Source organism: Oncorhynchus kisutch, linkage group LG11 (assembly GCF_002021735.2).
Source record: "Oncorhynchus kisutch isolate 150728-3 linkage group LG11, Okis_V2, whole genome shotgun sequence".
NCBI lineage: Eukaryota > Metazoa > Chordata > Actinopteri > Salmoniformes > Salmonidae > Oncorhynchus > Oncorhynchus kisutch.
The window spans coordinates 88,079,592-88,098,996 of NC_034184.2; the positions used below are offsets into that span (position 1 = coordinate 88,079,592).

Genomic DNA, 19,405 nt, shown 5'->3' on the forward strand with positions numbered 1-19,405 from the left:
CTCCCACACCCCTCCTCTCCCTTTCCCCCTCCAGCCAATCTGCTGCTTCACAAGGCCTTCTCAAACGTCCAGGTGGGTCAGGATGCATGTGGCAGGGAAAGCTACGTGTAGACAGTCAGGGACTCTTAACTAGCATTACTAAGTGCAATGACTGGAAGTCCATGAGTATCGTCGTTATTTAATAAAAACACTGAATTACTTTACTGGTACATTAACACACATCAATGTTACGTAAATTAGACAAAGTGCTGAAAAACAGCTATGCTACATTTAGGAGGTTAAAATATGGGGTAGGGTAAAGTGGGGATTGATGTGTCACTGTAAGGTCAGTAAGAGGCCAGGCTAAATCATAATCTCATCTGAAATGCACCTAGGTGAGTTAAATATACACACAGATGCCCTGGTAGCACCCCCCCCCCCCCCCCATGGTGTGATGTTCTCTCTCTCTCTAACACCTTGCTGTCGCCAGACCCACCAACACACCGACTCACGAAACCCCCCTCCTGCATCAACATCTGCCAGGACTCTTATCATCAATCTTCCTCTACTCCTCTGTGAACTCTGTATCTTGCCATCATGTGGTAAACATGCACGTGTGCTCACTAATACACTGGATAAACTGGACTACACTGAAACTTCAATCTACATAGTTATAGAATCCTTCATTCTAAACACTGTACTGAACCTTCACTCTCCACACTGTACTGAACCGTCACTCTACACACTGTACTGAACCGTCACTCTACACACTGTACTGAACCGTCACTCTACACACTGTACTGAACCGTCACTCTACACACTGTACTGAACCTTCAATCTAGAGACTGTACTGAACCTTCACTCTACACACTGTACTGAACCGTCACTCTACACACTGTACTGAACCTTCAATCTAGAGACTGTACTGAACCTTCACTCTACACACTGTACTGAACCGTCACTCTACACACTGTACTGAACCTTCACTCTACACACTGTACTGAACCTTCAATCTAGAGACTGTACTGAACCTTCACTCTACACACTGTACTGAACCTTCACTCTACACACTGTACTGAACCTTCACTCTACACACTGTACTGAACCTTCACTCTACACACTGTACTGAACCGTCACTCTACACACTGTACTGAACCTTCACTCTACACACTGTACTGAACCTTCACTCTACACACTGTACTGAACCTTCAATCTAGAGACTGTACTGAACCTTCACTCTAGAGACTGAACTGAACATCAACACAGAGCGACAGTACACCTCTCAACGAAGCATAGAACAACTCTCCCTCGCCAATTATTTCCAACATGGCACAACGGTTGGACGTGTGGTTGTCTTGTTCTGTGTAAGTAGTCGTTTTCCTATTTTTTTTTAAATATATATTTCGTATATTTTAATCTCACTTTCTATCTACGAACTGAATATACTTCCTGCAACCAGCCTCACCCAATGTGGTACGGATCTGCAATTTCTATACTTGAGCACCGGAACACCCATCAGAAGCTTGCCAGCTAACTAGCTAGTAGTCAGTTAGCCACTGCTAGCGGTCTTCACCGTTAACTCGGACACCAACCAGCTTCAGCTCGGTCAATACCTGCCAGTCTGCACAGCGAGATATCAACCCAGAGCAGAATGGACTGCTTTTTCTCGACCAGATCACCGGATTACTAGCGCAAGTTCTGGACCATTACACCGGCTCATCGTAACTGGCTAGCTGTAACCGAGTGGCTACTGCTGGCTGACGCTGCTGTCCTGGAGCAAGCACCAGTTAGCCTTGAACTAACCTCAAGCTAGGCCCATCTCCCGGCTAGCCGAAGAGGTCTACCAGCTAATTCTTGGGCTACAATATCTGTTTTGCCAATTGGCCTGGATCCTTTTTGCTGACAAGGAGCCACGCCGATCAATCACGACTGGTCTGCCGACATAATTCTCCGAGGTGGTTTCAACAGGCTTTTCCGTTGTCTCCAGCTCGCCTAGCGCTGTAGCGACTACCGAACGGCTCCCTGACTCACCTATTGCTGCTCATTGGACCCTATGATCATTTGGCTACACATGCCTCTCCCTAATGTCAATATGCCTTGTCTACTGCTGCCTTGTCTACTACTGCTACGACCAGTTCTTAAAGCCTTTAGCCGTACCCTTATCCTACTCCTCCTCTGTTCCAATGGTGATGTAGAGGTTAACCCAGGCCCTGTATCCCCCAGTACTACTCCTATTCCCCAGGCACTCGCATTTGTTGACTTCTGTAACCTTAAAAGCCTTGGTTTCATGCATGTTAACATCAGAATCCTCCTCCCTAAGTGTGTTTTATTCACTGCTTTAGTAGCTGATGTCCGAGTCATGTCTGAATCCTGGTTTAGGGAGGCCATCAAAAATTCAGAAATTTCCATCCCCAACTACAACATTTTCCGACAAGATAGAACTGCCAATGGGGGTTGCAATCTACTGCAGAGAGAGCCTGCAGAGTTTTGTCATACTATCCAGGTCTGTGCCGAACCAATTCAAGCTTCTGCTTTTAAAAATCCACCTTTCCAGAAATACGTCTCTCACCGTTGCCGCTTGTTATAGACCCCCCTCAACCCCCAGCTGTGCCCTGGTTACCATATCTGAATTGATTGCCCCCAATCTATCTTCAGAGTTTGTGCTGTTAGGTGACTTAAACTGGGATATGCTTAACACCCCGGCCGTCCTACAATCTAAGCTAGATGACGTCAATCTCACACAAATTATCAAGGAACCTACCAGGTACAACCCTAAATCGGTAACCACGGGCACCCTCATAGATATCCTCCTGGCCAACTTGCCCTCTAAATACACCTCTACTGTCTTCAACCAGGATCTCAGCGATCACTGCCTCATTGCCTGCGTCCGTTATGGGTCTGCGGTCAAACGACCACCCCTCATCACTGTCAAACGCTCCCTAAAACACTTCTGCAAGCAGGCCTTTCTAATTGACCTGGCCTGGGTATCCTGGAAGGATATTGACCTCATCCTGTCAGTAGAGGATGCCTGGTTATACTTTAAAAGTGCTTTCCTCACCATCTTAAATAAGCATGCTCCGTTCAAAAAAGGTAGAACTAAGAACAGATATATCCCTTGGTTCACCCCAGACTTGACTGCCCTTGACCAGCACAAAAACATCCTGTGGCGTACTACATTAGCATCGAATAGCCCCCACAATATGCAACTTTTCAGGGAAGTCAGGAACCAACACACAGTCAGTTAACTTTCCTAAGGCTAGCTTTTTCAAACAGAAATGTTGTATTTTTCTACGACCGGCTATGCTTTCCACCTGGCTAACCCTACCCTGGCCAACAGCTCTGCACCCTCCGCAGAAACCTGCCCAAGCCCCCCCTCGCTTCTCCTTCACCTCCCTAATCCTACTACATTTGCACACACTGCACATATATTTTTCACTTGTATTATTGACTGTACGTTTGTTTGTAACTCCGTGTTGTTGTTTTTGTCGACCTGCTTTGCTTTATCTTGGCCAGGTCGCAGTTGTAAATGAGAACTTCTCAACTGGCCTACCTGGTTAAATACATGTGAAATATATATAAATATATATATATATTTTAAACCTTGATTCCGCAGTGGTTTGTGTGTGTTGGTGAGGGGTGATGAGAGGGTTAACTGACCTTTAGTCATGACAGCAACAGCTGATTGGACATACTGCTACAGATCAGGTCACGTTCTGAACTTGGTTCCTTTGATTTGTCTTTATTTTAGTCAGGGCGTGAGTTGGGTGGGTTGTCTATGTTCCGTTTTCTATGTTGTTTTTGTGTTTGGCCTGGTATGGTTCTCAATCAGAGGCAGGTGTCGTTAGTTGTCTCTGATTGAGAATCATACTTAGGTAGTCTTTCCCTACTTGTGTTTTGTGAGTGTTTGTTTTCCGTTGTTTTGTTCCACACGGAACTGTTTCTGGTTTTGTTTTTCACGTTGTTGTTTATTGTTTTGTTCAGTGTTCATTATTGTTATTAAAAACCAAGATGAACACTTACCACACTGCGTATTGGTCCGATCCTTGCTACTCCTCCTCAGAAGACGAAAGCCGTTACAGTAGGTAGGTTATAGGCTCCTTGTGGCTGTATGTAAATATGTGTGTATTTCCCTGTGTATTTCAGTGTGTAATTCGGTGTGTAATTCAGTGTGTAATTCAGTGTGTATTTGTGTCTTAATTCTTTCCGAAGTTGGTTTTATTGAAACAATGCAGAGAAAAGGAGAATTGAATGGTTTTGACGGATGGCTTCAAGATAATAGAAGTTCATCTTACAATAGAGGGGGAAAATGTCAGGCTTTGTTCTTCACTCGTCCTACTCTACGGTTGAGTCTTTCAATTCTCAAAAGACAATGTGACTGATGGAAGTTTAAAAAACAAACACTATTCATGTTTGTTTTTTCCAACTTTATTACGGTTCCATCCATTTCACAATAAGTTAAGCACTTGAACTGGCTGAGGTTCAAAGTTCATTCACAAACAACTTTCAGAGAAAGTAAACATCTCCTGTGATGTTGTCCTACGATGTAAAAAAAAAAACATTTCAAGTAAAACATTTTTGACAATTTCCAACTTCATTCAACCAGAATTCATATTCAATTCTGCTGTAATTAATGTTTTTATCTGGTGTGCAATAATAATAATAATATATATATCTTTGGGCATGTCGGTCGTATTAACATCAGGTAACAAACTGCAACCCAATGTTCTGAAAATGGGTGGACAGAACATGGATGGACAATGGTTTTAAAACTACACTTTAAAGTACAGGTTAACCATACAAACAGGTAACCGATCTAAAATGGTTAAAACAAGCTGCCTGTTGGCAGAATAACCATTAACACATATTTCCTTTAGGTTATGGGTGGGATTACTGACTAATTTATCAGGATTATGGGTGGGATTACTGACTAATTCATCAGGATTATGGGTGGGATTACTGACTAATTCATCAGGATTATGTGTGGGATTAGTGACTAATTGTTTGGGATTATGGGTGGGATTACTGACAAATTCACAGGATTATGGGTGGGATTACTGACAAATGTATCAGGATTATGGGTGGGATTACTGACTAATTGTTTGGGATTATGGGTGGGATTACTGACTAATTGTTCAGGATTATGTGTGGGATTACTAACACATTTATCAGGAATATGGGTGGGATTACTGACAAATTGATTAGGATTGTGGGTAGGATTACTCATTAATTGGTTAGGAGTATGGGTCAACTGACTAATTGATTAGAATGATTCAAGTCTGAGTGATGTGAAGTATGAAGGCTCTACTATATTTGACCTGAAATGCAGATGGTGAATTACAGTCATCATGTTAAGGCACTCTGTTCTCTGTTTGACAGAGAGTTTCAAATGAAGGTGATTGTCTGACTCTGGCATGACCTTTCCTACAATTTCTTTGCAGTCTTTTGTTCTTTTCAACAACAACAAAACATGTTGGTTTTTTTGGGGGGGGGGGGGTACAGTAAATTGCATCCGTAAAATGTCACGATGACAACATCAATAAGGCACTGCATCATTAAGACAAAAAAAATCCCAGATCAAATGAACAACAAAAACAACAACGAAAACAAAAAAACGAAACCTGATAAAATGCTAGTGTAGAGTGTAAGGTTCAAGGGTCGATGAAGGAGACAGCGATGTAGCGTGTTCCGTTGGTGGTGGGCAGGCCTTCGTGGAGGTGTGTCAGACGGCCTGGGTGCATGAAACTCCATCCCTTCCTAGGGGAATCTACGGAGCAGTTATACCTGTGGAACCGACAGCCGCCACCCTGGAGAGAGAACGGGAGAGGGAGAGAGAACGGGAGAGGGAGAGAGAGAGAACGGGAGAGGGAGAGAGAGAGAACGGGAGAGGGAGAGAGAGAGAACGGGAGAGGGAGAGAGAGAGAACGGGAGAGGGAGAGGGAGAGAGAGAGAGGGGGGAGAGGGAAAGAGAGAGAACGGGAGAGGGAGAGAGAGAGAGAACGGGAGAGGGAGAGAGAGAGAGAACGGGAGAGGGAGAGAGAGAGAACGGGAGAGGGAGAGAGAGAGAACGGGAGAGGGATAGAGAGAGAACGGGAGAGGGAGAGAGAGAGAACAGGAGAGGGAGAGAGAGAGAACGGGAGAGGGAGAGGGAGAGAGAGAGAAAGAGAGAGAACGGAGAGGGAGAGGGAGAGAGAGAGAAAGAGAGAGAACGGGAGAGGGAGAGAGAGAGAGAACGGGAGAGGGAGAGAGAGAGAACGGGAGAGGGAGAGAGAGAGAACGGGAGAGGGAGAGAGAGAGAGAACGGGAGAGGGAGAGAACGGGAGAGAGAGAGAGAACAGGAGAGGGAGAGGGAGAGAGAACAGGAGAGGGAGAGAGAACGGGACAGGGAGAGAGAACGGGAGAGAGAGAGAGAGAGAGAGAACAGGAGCGGGAGAGAGAACGGGAGAGAGAGAGAGAGAACAGGAGCGGGAGAGAGAGAGAGAACAGGAGAGGGAGAGAGAGAGAACGGGAGAGGGAGAGAGAGAGAGAACAGGAGCGGGAGAGAGAGAGAGAACAGGAGAGGGAGAGAGAGAGAACGGGAGAGGGAGAGAGAGAGAGAACAGGAGAGGGAGAGAGTGAGAGAACAGGAGAGAGAGAGAGAGAGAACGGGAGAGGGAGAGAGAGAGAACAGGAGAGGGAGAGAGAGAGAGAGAACAGGAGAGGGAGAGAGTGCGAGAACAGGAGAGGGAGAGAGAGAGAATGGGAAGAGGGAGGGAGAGAGAGAACGGGAGAGGGAGAGAGAGAGAGAACGGGAGAGGGAGAGAGAGAGAGAGAACGGGAGAGGGAGAGAGAGAGAGAGTGAACGGGAGAGGGAGAGAGAACGGGAGAGGGAGAGAGAGAGAGAGAACGGGAGAGGGAGGGAGAGAACAGGAAGAGGGAGGGAGAGAGAGGAACGGGAGAGGGAGGGAGAGAGAGAACGGGAGAGGGAGGGAGAGAGAGGAGAACGGGAGAGGAGGGAGAGAGAGAGAACGGGAGAGGGAGAGAGAGAGAGAGAGAACGGGAGAGGGAGGGAGAGAGAGAGAACGGGAGAGGGAGAGAGAGAGAGAACAGGAGCGGGAGAGAGAACGGGAGAGGGAGGGAGAGAGAACGGGAGAGGGAGAGAGAGAGAGAGAACAGGAGCGGGAGAGAGAACGGGAGAGGGAGGGAGAGAGAGAACAGGAGCGGGAGAGAGAACGGGAGAGGGAGAGGGAGGGAGAGAACAGCACCCAGTGAATATCTGTGTGTAACTGTATATTTTCATTGCTCTACTGTGGACATGAGATAAATTGACTTTTGTTTTGACATTCAGTACAATGTTTTACCTAGAAGTCAGTTCCTGTTTTGACATTCAGTAGCACTATCAATGTTCTTATCAGCTATATCAAGCATTCGCTGATACGACGGGCCAATAATTCGTTTTTAGGTTTTACAGTACCTTACACAACATGTATCTGCGTATTTCCCTAGTCACCCCGTTCACTCTGTCCAGTTTGAAATATAGTTGAATAGTGGAGACCAGAGTCTATCAAACTTGGGCTGTCTCTTGTGGAGGTCATAAGTGAGCTTTTCAAGAGGAAGAAAGCTAATTTTCTCTGTCAGGATCAAGATCAAAGTCCTGCTGGGCATTAAGAAGATAGATACACGGGGTCATATCAAACTGTATCTCTAGTATTTCCTGTGCAGCAGTATGTACAGATCTCTCTACAGCTCCAAAATACATGCATATAGGTTCCACTTTCAGAGGTACATATTTTACAGTTAGGAGACATATCTGTTTTCATTCTATGGAGTCTCAAAGGAGTATAATAAAATTTGTAAAAAAAAATGTAATTAGATTCTTTCATTTTTACACTGGTAGAGGAGCAGTATACCCTGTCGCAAACCTCCGCCCATAACTCATCACTGATAGTCAGACCAAGGTCCTTTTCCCAGATTATTTTCAAAGGAGTAAAGGAGGAGCTTCCTTTCTCAGAAAGGAGTCTATAGATGTAAGATATTTTGCCTTTAATGGATTGTGCTGTGACAAGAAGGGCTTCAACTTCATTCAACTGAGTTCTAAACCTCCTCTTGGAGGTAAATGAGGAAATTAATGTCTAATTTGAAGATATTTAAAAAAAAATGGGATCTTGGCACATCGAATTCACTGCAGAGCTCTTGAAAGGATTTCAGTGTAGTGGTTTTCTGATGAAACAGGTCTGAAAAGGTCCTGATTCCTAGAGTATGCCAAAGATTAAAGTTGGCATCCCTCAGGGCTTTTGGCAAGTCTGGGTTGCCTACTATAGGCGAGTGAGAACATATTTGGGAGGAAATGCCCAGGTATTTCTTACAGTCCCTCCACGCTAGTAGGGTGCTGTAAATCACAAAGGTTTTGGCTATGTTGCCCACTTCACTAAAGTTATTAATGAATATAATTGAGCTTAAGGGCAATGAACCACAGGATTGGGCTTCTATCTGAATCCACGTTGACTCTTGTCTGTTTGTGATCCATGTTAGCATGTTGCGGATTTGGGCAGACCAGTAGTACAATTGAAGGGAGGGAAGGGCAAGACCACCCTTAGATTCAGGTTTCGATAGAGTGGAAAACTTGATCCTAGGTTTTTTATTGCCCCATATAAATTTGGTGATGCTTTGGTTAGTTGTTTTGAAGAAGGAAACTGGGAGATAGCATGGGAGCATCTGAAATAAGTAGTTCAGTCTAGGGAGGAGAAGGAAACTGGGAGATAGCATGGGAGCATCTGAAATAAGTAGTTCAGTCTAGGGAGGACGTTCATACGGATTACATTAATTCTTCCTACTAAGCTAATTGGGAGGGAGATCCAGGATTGGAGATCGTTCTTGATTCGATCCAGGAGTGGAAGATAATTTTCCTTAAAAAGGCTATTCAGATCTGGTGTTATGAAGATCCCGAGGTATTGAAACCCCTGTGTTTTCCATTGGAAAGGACAAAGTGTCTTCATAGAGCTGGTGAGTGTAATATTGAGAGGGCAGACAGTGGATTTGTTAAAATTGATCTTATAACCTGAAAACTTGCCATACTGAGCAATTGTGTCTAAAATGAGAGGGAGGGATTACTCAGGGTTGGAGTCAGTTCCTGTTTTGACATTCAGAACAATGTCTTACCTAGAAGTCAGTTCCTGTTTTGACATTCAGAACAATGTTTTACCTGGGAGTCAGTTCTTGTTTTGACATTCAGAACAATGTCTTACCTAGAAGTCAGTTCCTGTTTTGACATTCAGAACAATGTCTTACCTAGAAGTCAGTTCCTGTTTTGACATTCAGTACAATGTCTTACCTGGAAGTCAGTTCCTGTTTTGACATTCAGTACAAAGTCTTACCTGGAAGTCACTTCCTGTTTTGACATTCAGAACAATGTCTTACCTGGAAGTCAGTTCCTTTGCTGTTGAGAGCAACATTGATGGTGAATGTGGAGGAGTCGTGATGAGGTCTCAGGTAGGCCTGTCTGCCGGGGGTGTACTTCACTACGAAGTTCATCACTGCATAGCCCTGTGTAGAACAGCCCAAATCACACATTTACAGAAATATCTTTCAACATCTCTTAGATCATCCTTATGTGAAGTTAAGCCCATCTCTTAGATCATCCTTATGTGAACCTACAATCAATTAAACATTGTACAACAGATCTGGATGGGATTAAAAAGTTTAGTCTGAAATGTTGGTTAGTAGGCTATTTGTGATACGCATTTATCATCATGCACTGCTATAATAGATTATGTAATATAATAGATTATGTAATATAATAGATTATGTAATAAAAAATATGAAATATAATAAATAAGGTAACATAAGTTTATGTAATATAATAGATTATGTAATATAATAGATTATGTAATATAATAGATTATGTAATGAAGTAGTTGATATAATATAATAGATGTAATATAACAGATGATGTAATATAATAGATGTAATAAAAGGTGTAGTGTAATAGTTGTTATATTACATCATATATTATATCAACTATTACACTACATATTTTATATTACATCTATTATATTATATCTATTATATTACATCATATTTTATATTATAATAGATGATGTAATATAATAGATGTAATATAATATGTAATATAAAAGATGTAGTGTAAAGTTGAAGTAATATAATAGATGTAATATAATAGATGATGTAATAAAACAGAAGATGTAATATAATAGTTATATAATATAATAGTTTGTAGTATAATAGATTATGTAATTTAATAGTTGATGTAATATAATAGTTGATGTAATATAATAGTTGATGTAATTTAATAAATTATTTAATATATGATGTAATATAATAGCTGATGTAATTTAATAAATTATGTAATATAATAGTTGATGTAATTTAATATATGATGTAATATAATATATATAATATAATAGATGTAACATAAGATGATGTAATATAATACTATAGAGAATTGTTGATGTAATATACTAGTGGATGTAATAATAGATTTTGTAATATAATAGATTATGTAATAATAGTTTTTGTCATATAATAGTTGATGTAATATAATAGTTGATGTAATATAATAGATGTAATATAATAGATTATGTAATATAATAGTTGATGTAATATAATAGTTGATGTAATATAATAGTTGATGTAATATAATAGTTGATGTAATATAATAGTTGATGTAATATAATAGATGTAATATAATAGATTATGTAATATAATAGTTGATGTAATATAATAGTTGATGTAATATAATAGTTGATGTAATATAATAGATGATGTAATATAATAGATTACGTAATATAATTCTTGATGTAATATACAAGTACTATAATAGATTATGTAATACAATAGATATAATCAAATCAAATGTATTTATATAGCCCTTCGTACATCAGCTGATATCTCAAAGTGCTGTACAGAAACCCAGCCCTAAAACCCCAAACAGCAAGCAATGCAGGTGTAGAAGTTGATGTAACGTAATAGATGTAATATAATAGTTGATGTAATATAATAGTTGATGTAATATAATAGTTGATGTAATGTAATAGATGTAATATAATAGTTGATGTAATATAATAGTTGATGTAATATAATACTTGATGTAATATAATTATTGATGTAATATAATACAAGTACTATAATAGATTATGTAATACAATAGATTATGTAATATCATAGTTGATGTAATATAATAGATTATGTAATATAATAGATGATGTAATATAATAGATTATGTAATATAATTCTTGATGTAATATACAAGTACTATAATAGATTATGTAATACAATAGATTATGTAATAGCATAGTTGATGTAATATAATAGATGATGTAATATAATAGATGATGTAATATAATTCTTGATGTAATATACAAGTACTATAATAGATTATGTAATACAATAGATTATGTAATATCATAGTTTGTATTGTAACATAATAGTTGATGTAATATAATAGATTATGTATGGTAATATAATAGATGATGTAATTGAATAGTTGATATAATATAATAGATGATGTAATGTAATATATAATGTAATATAATACATGTACTATAATAGATTATGTAATACAATAGATGATGTAATAGAATAGTTTGTAATAAAATAGATGTAATATATTAGTTGATGGTGTAATAGAATAGATGTAATATATTAATTGATGTAATATAATAGATGTAATATAATAGTTGATGTAATATAATAGATGTAATATAATAGTTTATGTAATATAATAGATGTAATATAATAGTTGATGTAATATAATATATGCAATATATTAGTTGATCTAATATAATAGATAATGTAATGTAATAAAATAGTTGATGTAATATAATAGATGTAATATAATAGATGATGTAATATAACATAATAGTTGATGTAATATAATAGAATATCTAACATGTAATATAATAGATGATGTAATATAATAGTTGATGTAATATAATAGATGTAATATAATAGTTGATGTAATATAATAGTTGATGTAATATAATAGATGATGAAATGTAATATAAAAGATGGTGTAATATAATAGATGTAATAGAATAGTTGATGTAATTTAATAGTTGATGTAATTTAATAGATTATGTAATATAATAGATTATGTAATATAATAGATTATGTAATGAAGTAGTTGATATAATATAATAGATGTAATATAACAGATGATGTAATATAATAGATATAATATAATAGATGTAATAAAAGGTGTAGTGTAATAGTTGTTATATTACATCATATATTATATCAACTATTACACTACATATTTTATATTACATCTATTATATTATATCTATTATATTACATCATATTTTATGTTATAATAGATGATGTAATATAATAGATGTAATATAATATGTAATATAAAAGATGTAGTGTAAAGTTGAAGTAATATAATAGATGTAATATAATAGATGATGTAATAAAACAGAAGATGTAATATAATAGATGATGTAATATAATAGTTATATAATATAATAGTTTGTAGTATAATAGATTATGTAATTTAATAGTTGATGTAATATAATAGTTGATGTAATATAATAGTTGATGTAATTTAATAAATTATGTAATATAATAGTTGATGTAATTTAATATATGATGTAATATAATAGCTGATGTAATTTAATAAATTATGTAATATAATAGTTGATGTAATTTAATATATATAATATAATAGATGTAACATAAGATGATGTAATATAATACTATAGAGAATTGTTGATGTAATATACTAGTGGATGTAATAATAGATTTTGTAATATAATAGATTATGTAATAATAGTTTTTGTCATATAATAGTTGATGTAATATAATAGTTGATGTAATATAATAGATGTAATATAATAGATTATGTAATATAATAGTTGATGTAATATAATAGTTGATGTAATATAATAGTTGATGTAATATAATAGTTGTAATATAATAGATTATGTAATATAATAGATTATGTAATATCATAGTTGATGTAATATAATAGATGATGTAATATAATAGATTATGTAATATAATAGATTATGTAATATAATTCTTGATGTAATATACAAGTACTATAATAGATTATGTAATACAATAGATATAATCAAATCAAATGTATTTATATAGCCCTTCGTACATCAGCTGATATCTCAAAGTGCTGTACAGAAACCCAGCCTAAAACCCCAAACAGCAAGCAATGCAGGTGTAGAAGTTGATGTAACGTAATAGATGTAATATAATAGTTGATGTAATATAATAGTTGATGTAATATAATAGTTGATGTAATGTAATAGATGTAATATAATACTTGATGTAATATAATAGTTGATGTAATATAATACTTGATGTAATATAATTATTGATGTAATATAATACAAGTACTATAATAGATTATGTAATACAATAGATTATGTAATATCATAGTTGATGTAATATAATAGATGATGTAATATAATAGATGATGTAATATAATTCTTGATGTAATATACAAGTACTATAATAGATTATGTAATACAATAGATTATGTAATATCATAGTTTGTATTGTAACATAATAGTTGATGTAATATAATAGATTATGTATGGTAATATAATAGATGATGTAATTGAATAGTTGATATAATATAATAGATGATGTAATGTAATATATAATGTAATATAATACATGTACTATAATAGATTATGTAATACAATAGATGATGTAATAGAATAGTTTGTAATAAAATAGATGTAATATATTAGTTGATGGTTGTAATAGAATAGATGTAATATATTAATTGATGTAATATAATAGATTATTTAATAGAATATCTCATAATAGATGATGTTAATATAATATAATATCTCATAATAGATGATGTAATATAATAGAATATGTAATAATAGATGATGTAATATCATAGAATATCTAATAATAGATTATGTAATATAATAGAATATCTAATAATAGATTATGTAATATAATAGAATATCTAATAATAGATGATGTAATATAATAGAATATCTAATAATAGATGATGTAATATAATAGAATATCTAATAATAGATTATGTAATATAATAGAATATCTAATAATAGATTATGTAATATAATAGAATATCTAATAATAGATGATGTAATATAATAGAATATCTAATAATAGATGATGTAATATAATAGAATATCTAATAATAGATTATGTAATATAATAGAATATCTAATAATAGATTATGTAATATAATAGAATATCTAATAATAGATTATGTAATAGAATAGTTGATGCAAAATAATGTTTGATGTAATGTAATAGATGTAATATAATAGTTGATGTAATATAATAGATGTAATATAATAGATGTAATATAATAGTTGATGTAATATAATAGATGTAATATAATAGTTGATGTAATATAATAGATGTAATATAATAGTTGATGTAATATAATAGATGTAATATATTAGTTGATGCAAAATAATGTTTGATGTAATGTAATAGATGTAATAAAACTGATGTAATATAATAGTTGATGTAATATAATAGATGTAATATAATAGATGTAATATAATAGATGTAATATAATAGTTGATGTAATATAATAGATGTAATATAATAGTTGATGTAATATAATAGATGTAATATAATAGTTTATGTAATATAATAGATGTAATATAATAGTTGATGTAATATAATATATGCAATATATTAGTTGATCTAATATAATAGATAATGTAATGTAATAAAATAGTTGATGTAATATAATAGATGTAATATAATAGATGATGTAATATAACATAATAGTTGATGTAATATAATAGAATATCTAACATGTAATATAATAGATGATGGAATATAATAGTTGATGTAATATAATAGATTTAATATAATAGTTGATGTAATATAATAGTTGATGTAATATAATAGATGATGAAATGTAATATAAAAGATGGTGTAATATAATAGATGTAATAGAATAGTTGATGTAATAGAATAGTTGATGTAATATAATAGTTGATGTAATATAATAGATGATGAAATGTAATATAAAAGATGGTGTAATATAATAGATGTAATAGAATAGTTGATGTAATATAATAGATGATGTAATATAATAGTTGATGTAATATAATAGATGATGTAATATAATAGTTGATGTAATATAATAGTTGATGTAATATAATAGATGTAATATAATAGGTGTAATATAATAGTTGATGTAATTTAATAGATTATGTAATACAATATAATAGATGTAATATAATAGTTGATGTAATATAATAGTTGATGTAATATAATAGATGATGTAATATAATAGTTGATGTAATTTAATAGATGATGTAATATAATATAATAGATGATCTAACAGTAGTTGTATCATTGCATACCTTGGTGTAGTATCCGGAGAAGACTTTGAGAGTGACGGGGGATATGAACTCTCTGATGAAGTGTAGCCACTCCTTATCGTAACCGATCTGCTTCATGTGGATGTCATCAGTCGGCACGGTCTCATAGCCGCCAGTGATCCGCTTGTCCTGATTGGAAGAGAGACCAGGAAACAAGAGAACAGCGACGGAACATATTAGCCAGAACCTCGTCCTCCTCTGTTTCTGTGTGATTGTGTGTGTGTGACTGCTATCTCCAGGGTGATGGTTAGGGGTGATGAGGGATGATGAGGGATGAGTGGTGGGTGGGTTTAAACCGGTCCCTTTGAAGATGAATGACTTGACTCAGCAGACACCAACCTGATGACCCACAGGCTAAGAATTCACCAGAGATCTCAATGCTTAATGGTTGTGTTATTGTGTTGTGTGCTGCGCGCTGTGTGAATACGTCCACTACACTACTTCGATACGCACCAGTAGGGATTAAGACGTGAGTATAGGCTCATTATGGCCAAGATTATGGACTGGTTATCCTTTAACATTATGCTGTGTGTGACTGCTGTCATTCCATCAGCCCTATGCAGTGGTGTAGTGGAGCCTGGAGAAGTGGAGGTAAACTCTAATTTAGCAAAAAAAAGTTCCCAAACAGCCATCCCAGCAAAGGAAAGGCACCCTGTGTGAAAAATCCTGTTTTCCAATAGGTATTTCAGATTTCCACACTCAAAATCACACTATTTTTAATAGAAATGATGGTCTAAATTCAAAACAAACATCAATCTGATTGGGTGGGCCTGTCAGGGCCTGGCTCCCCATTGGGTCGGCCTGTGTACACCCAGACCCATCCATGTACAGTCTTCGCCCCTGATGAAAACCGTGCATGATGACAATTGCGCATCACAAATAGCCTACTAACCAACACTTCAGACTAAACTTTATCAATGCCTGGTTTCCATACCCATTGTTGCCTTAGTTAGCATTTACTGGTAGATATAAGTTGAAAAGTCTTTCCGGCTTCTTCTGTGAGCTGCTCCATGCCAGAACCAGCTGAGAGCTGAACACTCTTACTGCCTGCAGATGATATTCAGCTGAAACTAGGCTGTGTGTGTGTGTGTGTGTGTGTGTGCTGCACGCATGTGAATATATTTCACTGTCTTGGCGATTGTGTAGGCTACTTTGACCATGATTTCTCTATTGTACTACATGACTGATACATTGTAAACCTCCGCTGCACTACTTTGATAGCACCAGAAGGGTTTAAGAAGTGAGTATAGGCAAAGCCCACTGAAACTAAAGTGGGTATTCGGTTTATACCTGTGTTTACCCTCCACTACACCACTGGCCCTTAGTGTTTACCCTCCACTACACCACTACACCACTGACCCTTAGTGTTTACCCTCCACTACACCACTACCCCACTGACCCTTAGTGTTTACCCTCCACTACACCACTGGCCCTTAGTGTTTACCCTCCACTACACCACTGGCCCTTAGTGTTTACACTCCACTACACCACTACACTACTGGCCCTTAGTGTTTACCCTCCACTACACCACTACCCCACTGACCCTTAGTGTTTACCCTCCACTACACCACTGGCCCTTAGTGTTTACCCTCCACTACACCACTGACCCTTAGTGTTTACACTCCACTACACCACTGGCCCTTAGTGTTTACCCTCCACTACACCACTACACTACTGGCCCTTAGTGTTTACCCTCCACTACACCACTACCCCACTGGCCCTTAGTGTTTACCCTCCACTACACCACTACCCCACTGACCCTTAGTGTTACCCTCCACTACACCACTACACCACTGGCCCTTAGTGTTTACCCTCCACTACACCACTGGCCCTTAGTGTTTACCCTCCACTACACCACTGACCCTTAGTGTTTACACTCCACTACACCACTGGCCCTTAGTGTTTACCCTCCACTACACCACTACACTACTGGCCCTTAGTGTTTACCCTCCACTACACCACTACCCCACTGGCCCTTAGTGTTTACCCTCCACTACACTACTGGCCCTTAGTGTTGAGAGCGCTGAGAGCGCTGGTATAACGGTTGCCGTCCTTTCAGAATCATTATGTGGTTCACCACGGAAGGCCTATAGGTTCACACACTGAAGGTCTATAGGTTCACCACTGAAGGTCTATAGGTTCACCACTGAAGGTCTATAGGTTCACACACTGAAGACCTATAGGTTCACCACTGATGATCTATAGGTTCACCACGGAAGGCCTATAGGTTCACCACTGAAGACCTATAGGTTCACACACTGAAGGTCTATAGGTCTATAGGTCTGGCTAGACTGCAAACTCTCCTTCCAGACTCATATCAAACATTTCTCCAATCGAAAATCAAATCAAGAGTCGGCTTTCTATTCCGCAACAAAGCCTCCTTCACTCACGCCGCCAAGCTTACCCTAGTAAAACTGACTATCCTACCGATCCTCGACTTCGGCGATGTCATCTACAAAATGGCTTCCAACACCCTACTCAGCAAACTGGATGCAGTCTATCACAGTGCCATCCGTTTTGTCACTAAAGCACCTTATACTACCCACCACTGCGACTTGTATGCTCTAGTCGGCTGGCCCTCGCTACATATTCGTCGCCAGACCCACTGGCTCCAGGTCATCTACAAGTCCATGCTAGGTAAAGCTCCGCCTTATCTCAGCTCACTGGTCACGATGGCAACACCCATCCGTAGCACGCGCTCCAGCAGGTGTATCTCACTGATCATCCCTAAAGCCAACACCTCATTTGGCCGCCTTTCGTTCCAGTACTCTGCTGCCTGTGACTGGAACGAATTGCAAAAATCGCTGAAGTTAGAGACTTTTATCTCCCTCACCAACTTCAAACATCAGCTATCTGAGCAGCTAACCGATCGCTGCAGCTGTACATAGTCTATTGGTAAATAGCCCACCCTTTTTCACCTACCTCATCCCCATACTGTTTTTATTTATTTACTTTTCTGCTCTTTTGCACACCAATATCTCTACCTGTACATGACCATCTGATCATTCATCACTCCAGTGTTAATCTGCAAAATTGTAATTATTTGCCTAATTCTCATGCCTTTTGCACACATTGTATATAGACTCCCCCTTTGTTTTCTACTGTGTTATTGACTTGTTAATTGTTTACTCCATGTGTAACTCTGTGTTGTCTGCTCACACTGCTATGCTTTATCTTGGCCAGGTCGCAGTTGCAAATGAGAACTTGTTCTCAACTAGCCTACCTGGTTAAATAAAGGTGAAATAAAATAAAATAAAATAGGTTCACCCCTGAAGGCCTATAGGTTCACAAACCGAAGACCTATAGGTTCACAAACCGAAGACCTATAGGTTCACCACTGAAGGTCTATAGGTTCACCACTGAAGACCTATAGGTTCACCACTGAAGGTCTATAGGTTCACCACTGAAGGTCTATAGGTTCACCACTGAAGGTCTATAGGTTCACCACTGAAGGTCTATAGGTTCACCACTGAAGGTCTATAGGTTCACAAACTGAAGACCTATAGGTTCACCACTGAAGGCATATAGGTTCACCCCTGAAGGCCTATAGGTTCACCCCTGAAGGTCTATAGGTTCACCCCTGAAGGCCTATAGGTTCACCCCTGAAGGTCTATAGGTTCACCCCTGAAGGCCTATAGGTTCACCACTGCAGGTCTATAGGTTCACCACTGAAGGTCTATAGGTTCACAAACTGAAGGTCTATAGGTTCACCACTGAAGGCCTATAGGTTCACCACTGAAGGCCTATAGGTTCACCACTGAAGGTCTATAGGTTCACCACTGAAGGTCTATAGGTTCACCACTGAAGGTCTATAGGTTCACCACTGAAGGTCTATAGGTTCACCACTGAAGGTCTATAGGTTCACCACTGAAGGTCTATAGGTTCACAAACTGAAGACCTATAGGTTCACCACTGAAGGCATATAGGTTCACCCCTGAAGGCCTATAGGTTCACCCCTGAAGGCCTATAGGTTCACCCCTGAAGGCCTATAGGTTCACCCCTGAAGGCCTTTAGGTTCACCCCTGAAGGCCTATAGGTTCACCACTGAAGATCTATAGGTTCACCACTGAAGGTCTATAGGT

General features: G+C 37.4%; 1 protein-coding gene across 2 annotated transcripts in view; it reads right to left on the reverse strand.

Moving 5' to 3' along the window:
• Positions 1-4,382: 4,382 nt before the first annotated feature.
• Positions 4,383-19,405, reverse strand: part of plod2 (procollagen-lysine, 2-oxoglutarate 5-dioxygenase 2) — a 145,278-nt gene continuing 130,255 nt past the window's right edge. For both annotated transcript variants that reach the window (XM_031836447.1, XM_031836446.1), the window contains 3 exons: positions 15,306-15,452; positions 9,373-9,498; positions 4,383-5,783 (listed from right to left, as the gene is read on the reverse strand). In XM_031836447.1, coding sequence (XP_031692307.1) covers positions 5,628-5,783; positions 9,373-9,498; positions 15,306-15,452 — 429 coding nt within the window. In that variant the 3' untranslated portion in view covers positions 4,383-5,627. The remainder of the gene's footprint in view (positions 5,784-9,372; positions 9,499-15,305; positions 15,453-19,405) is intronic.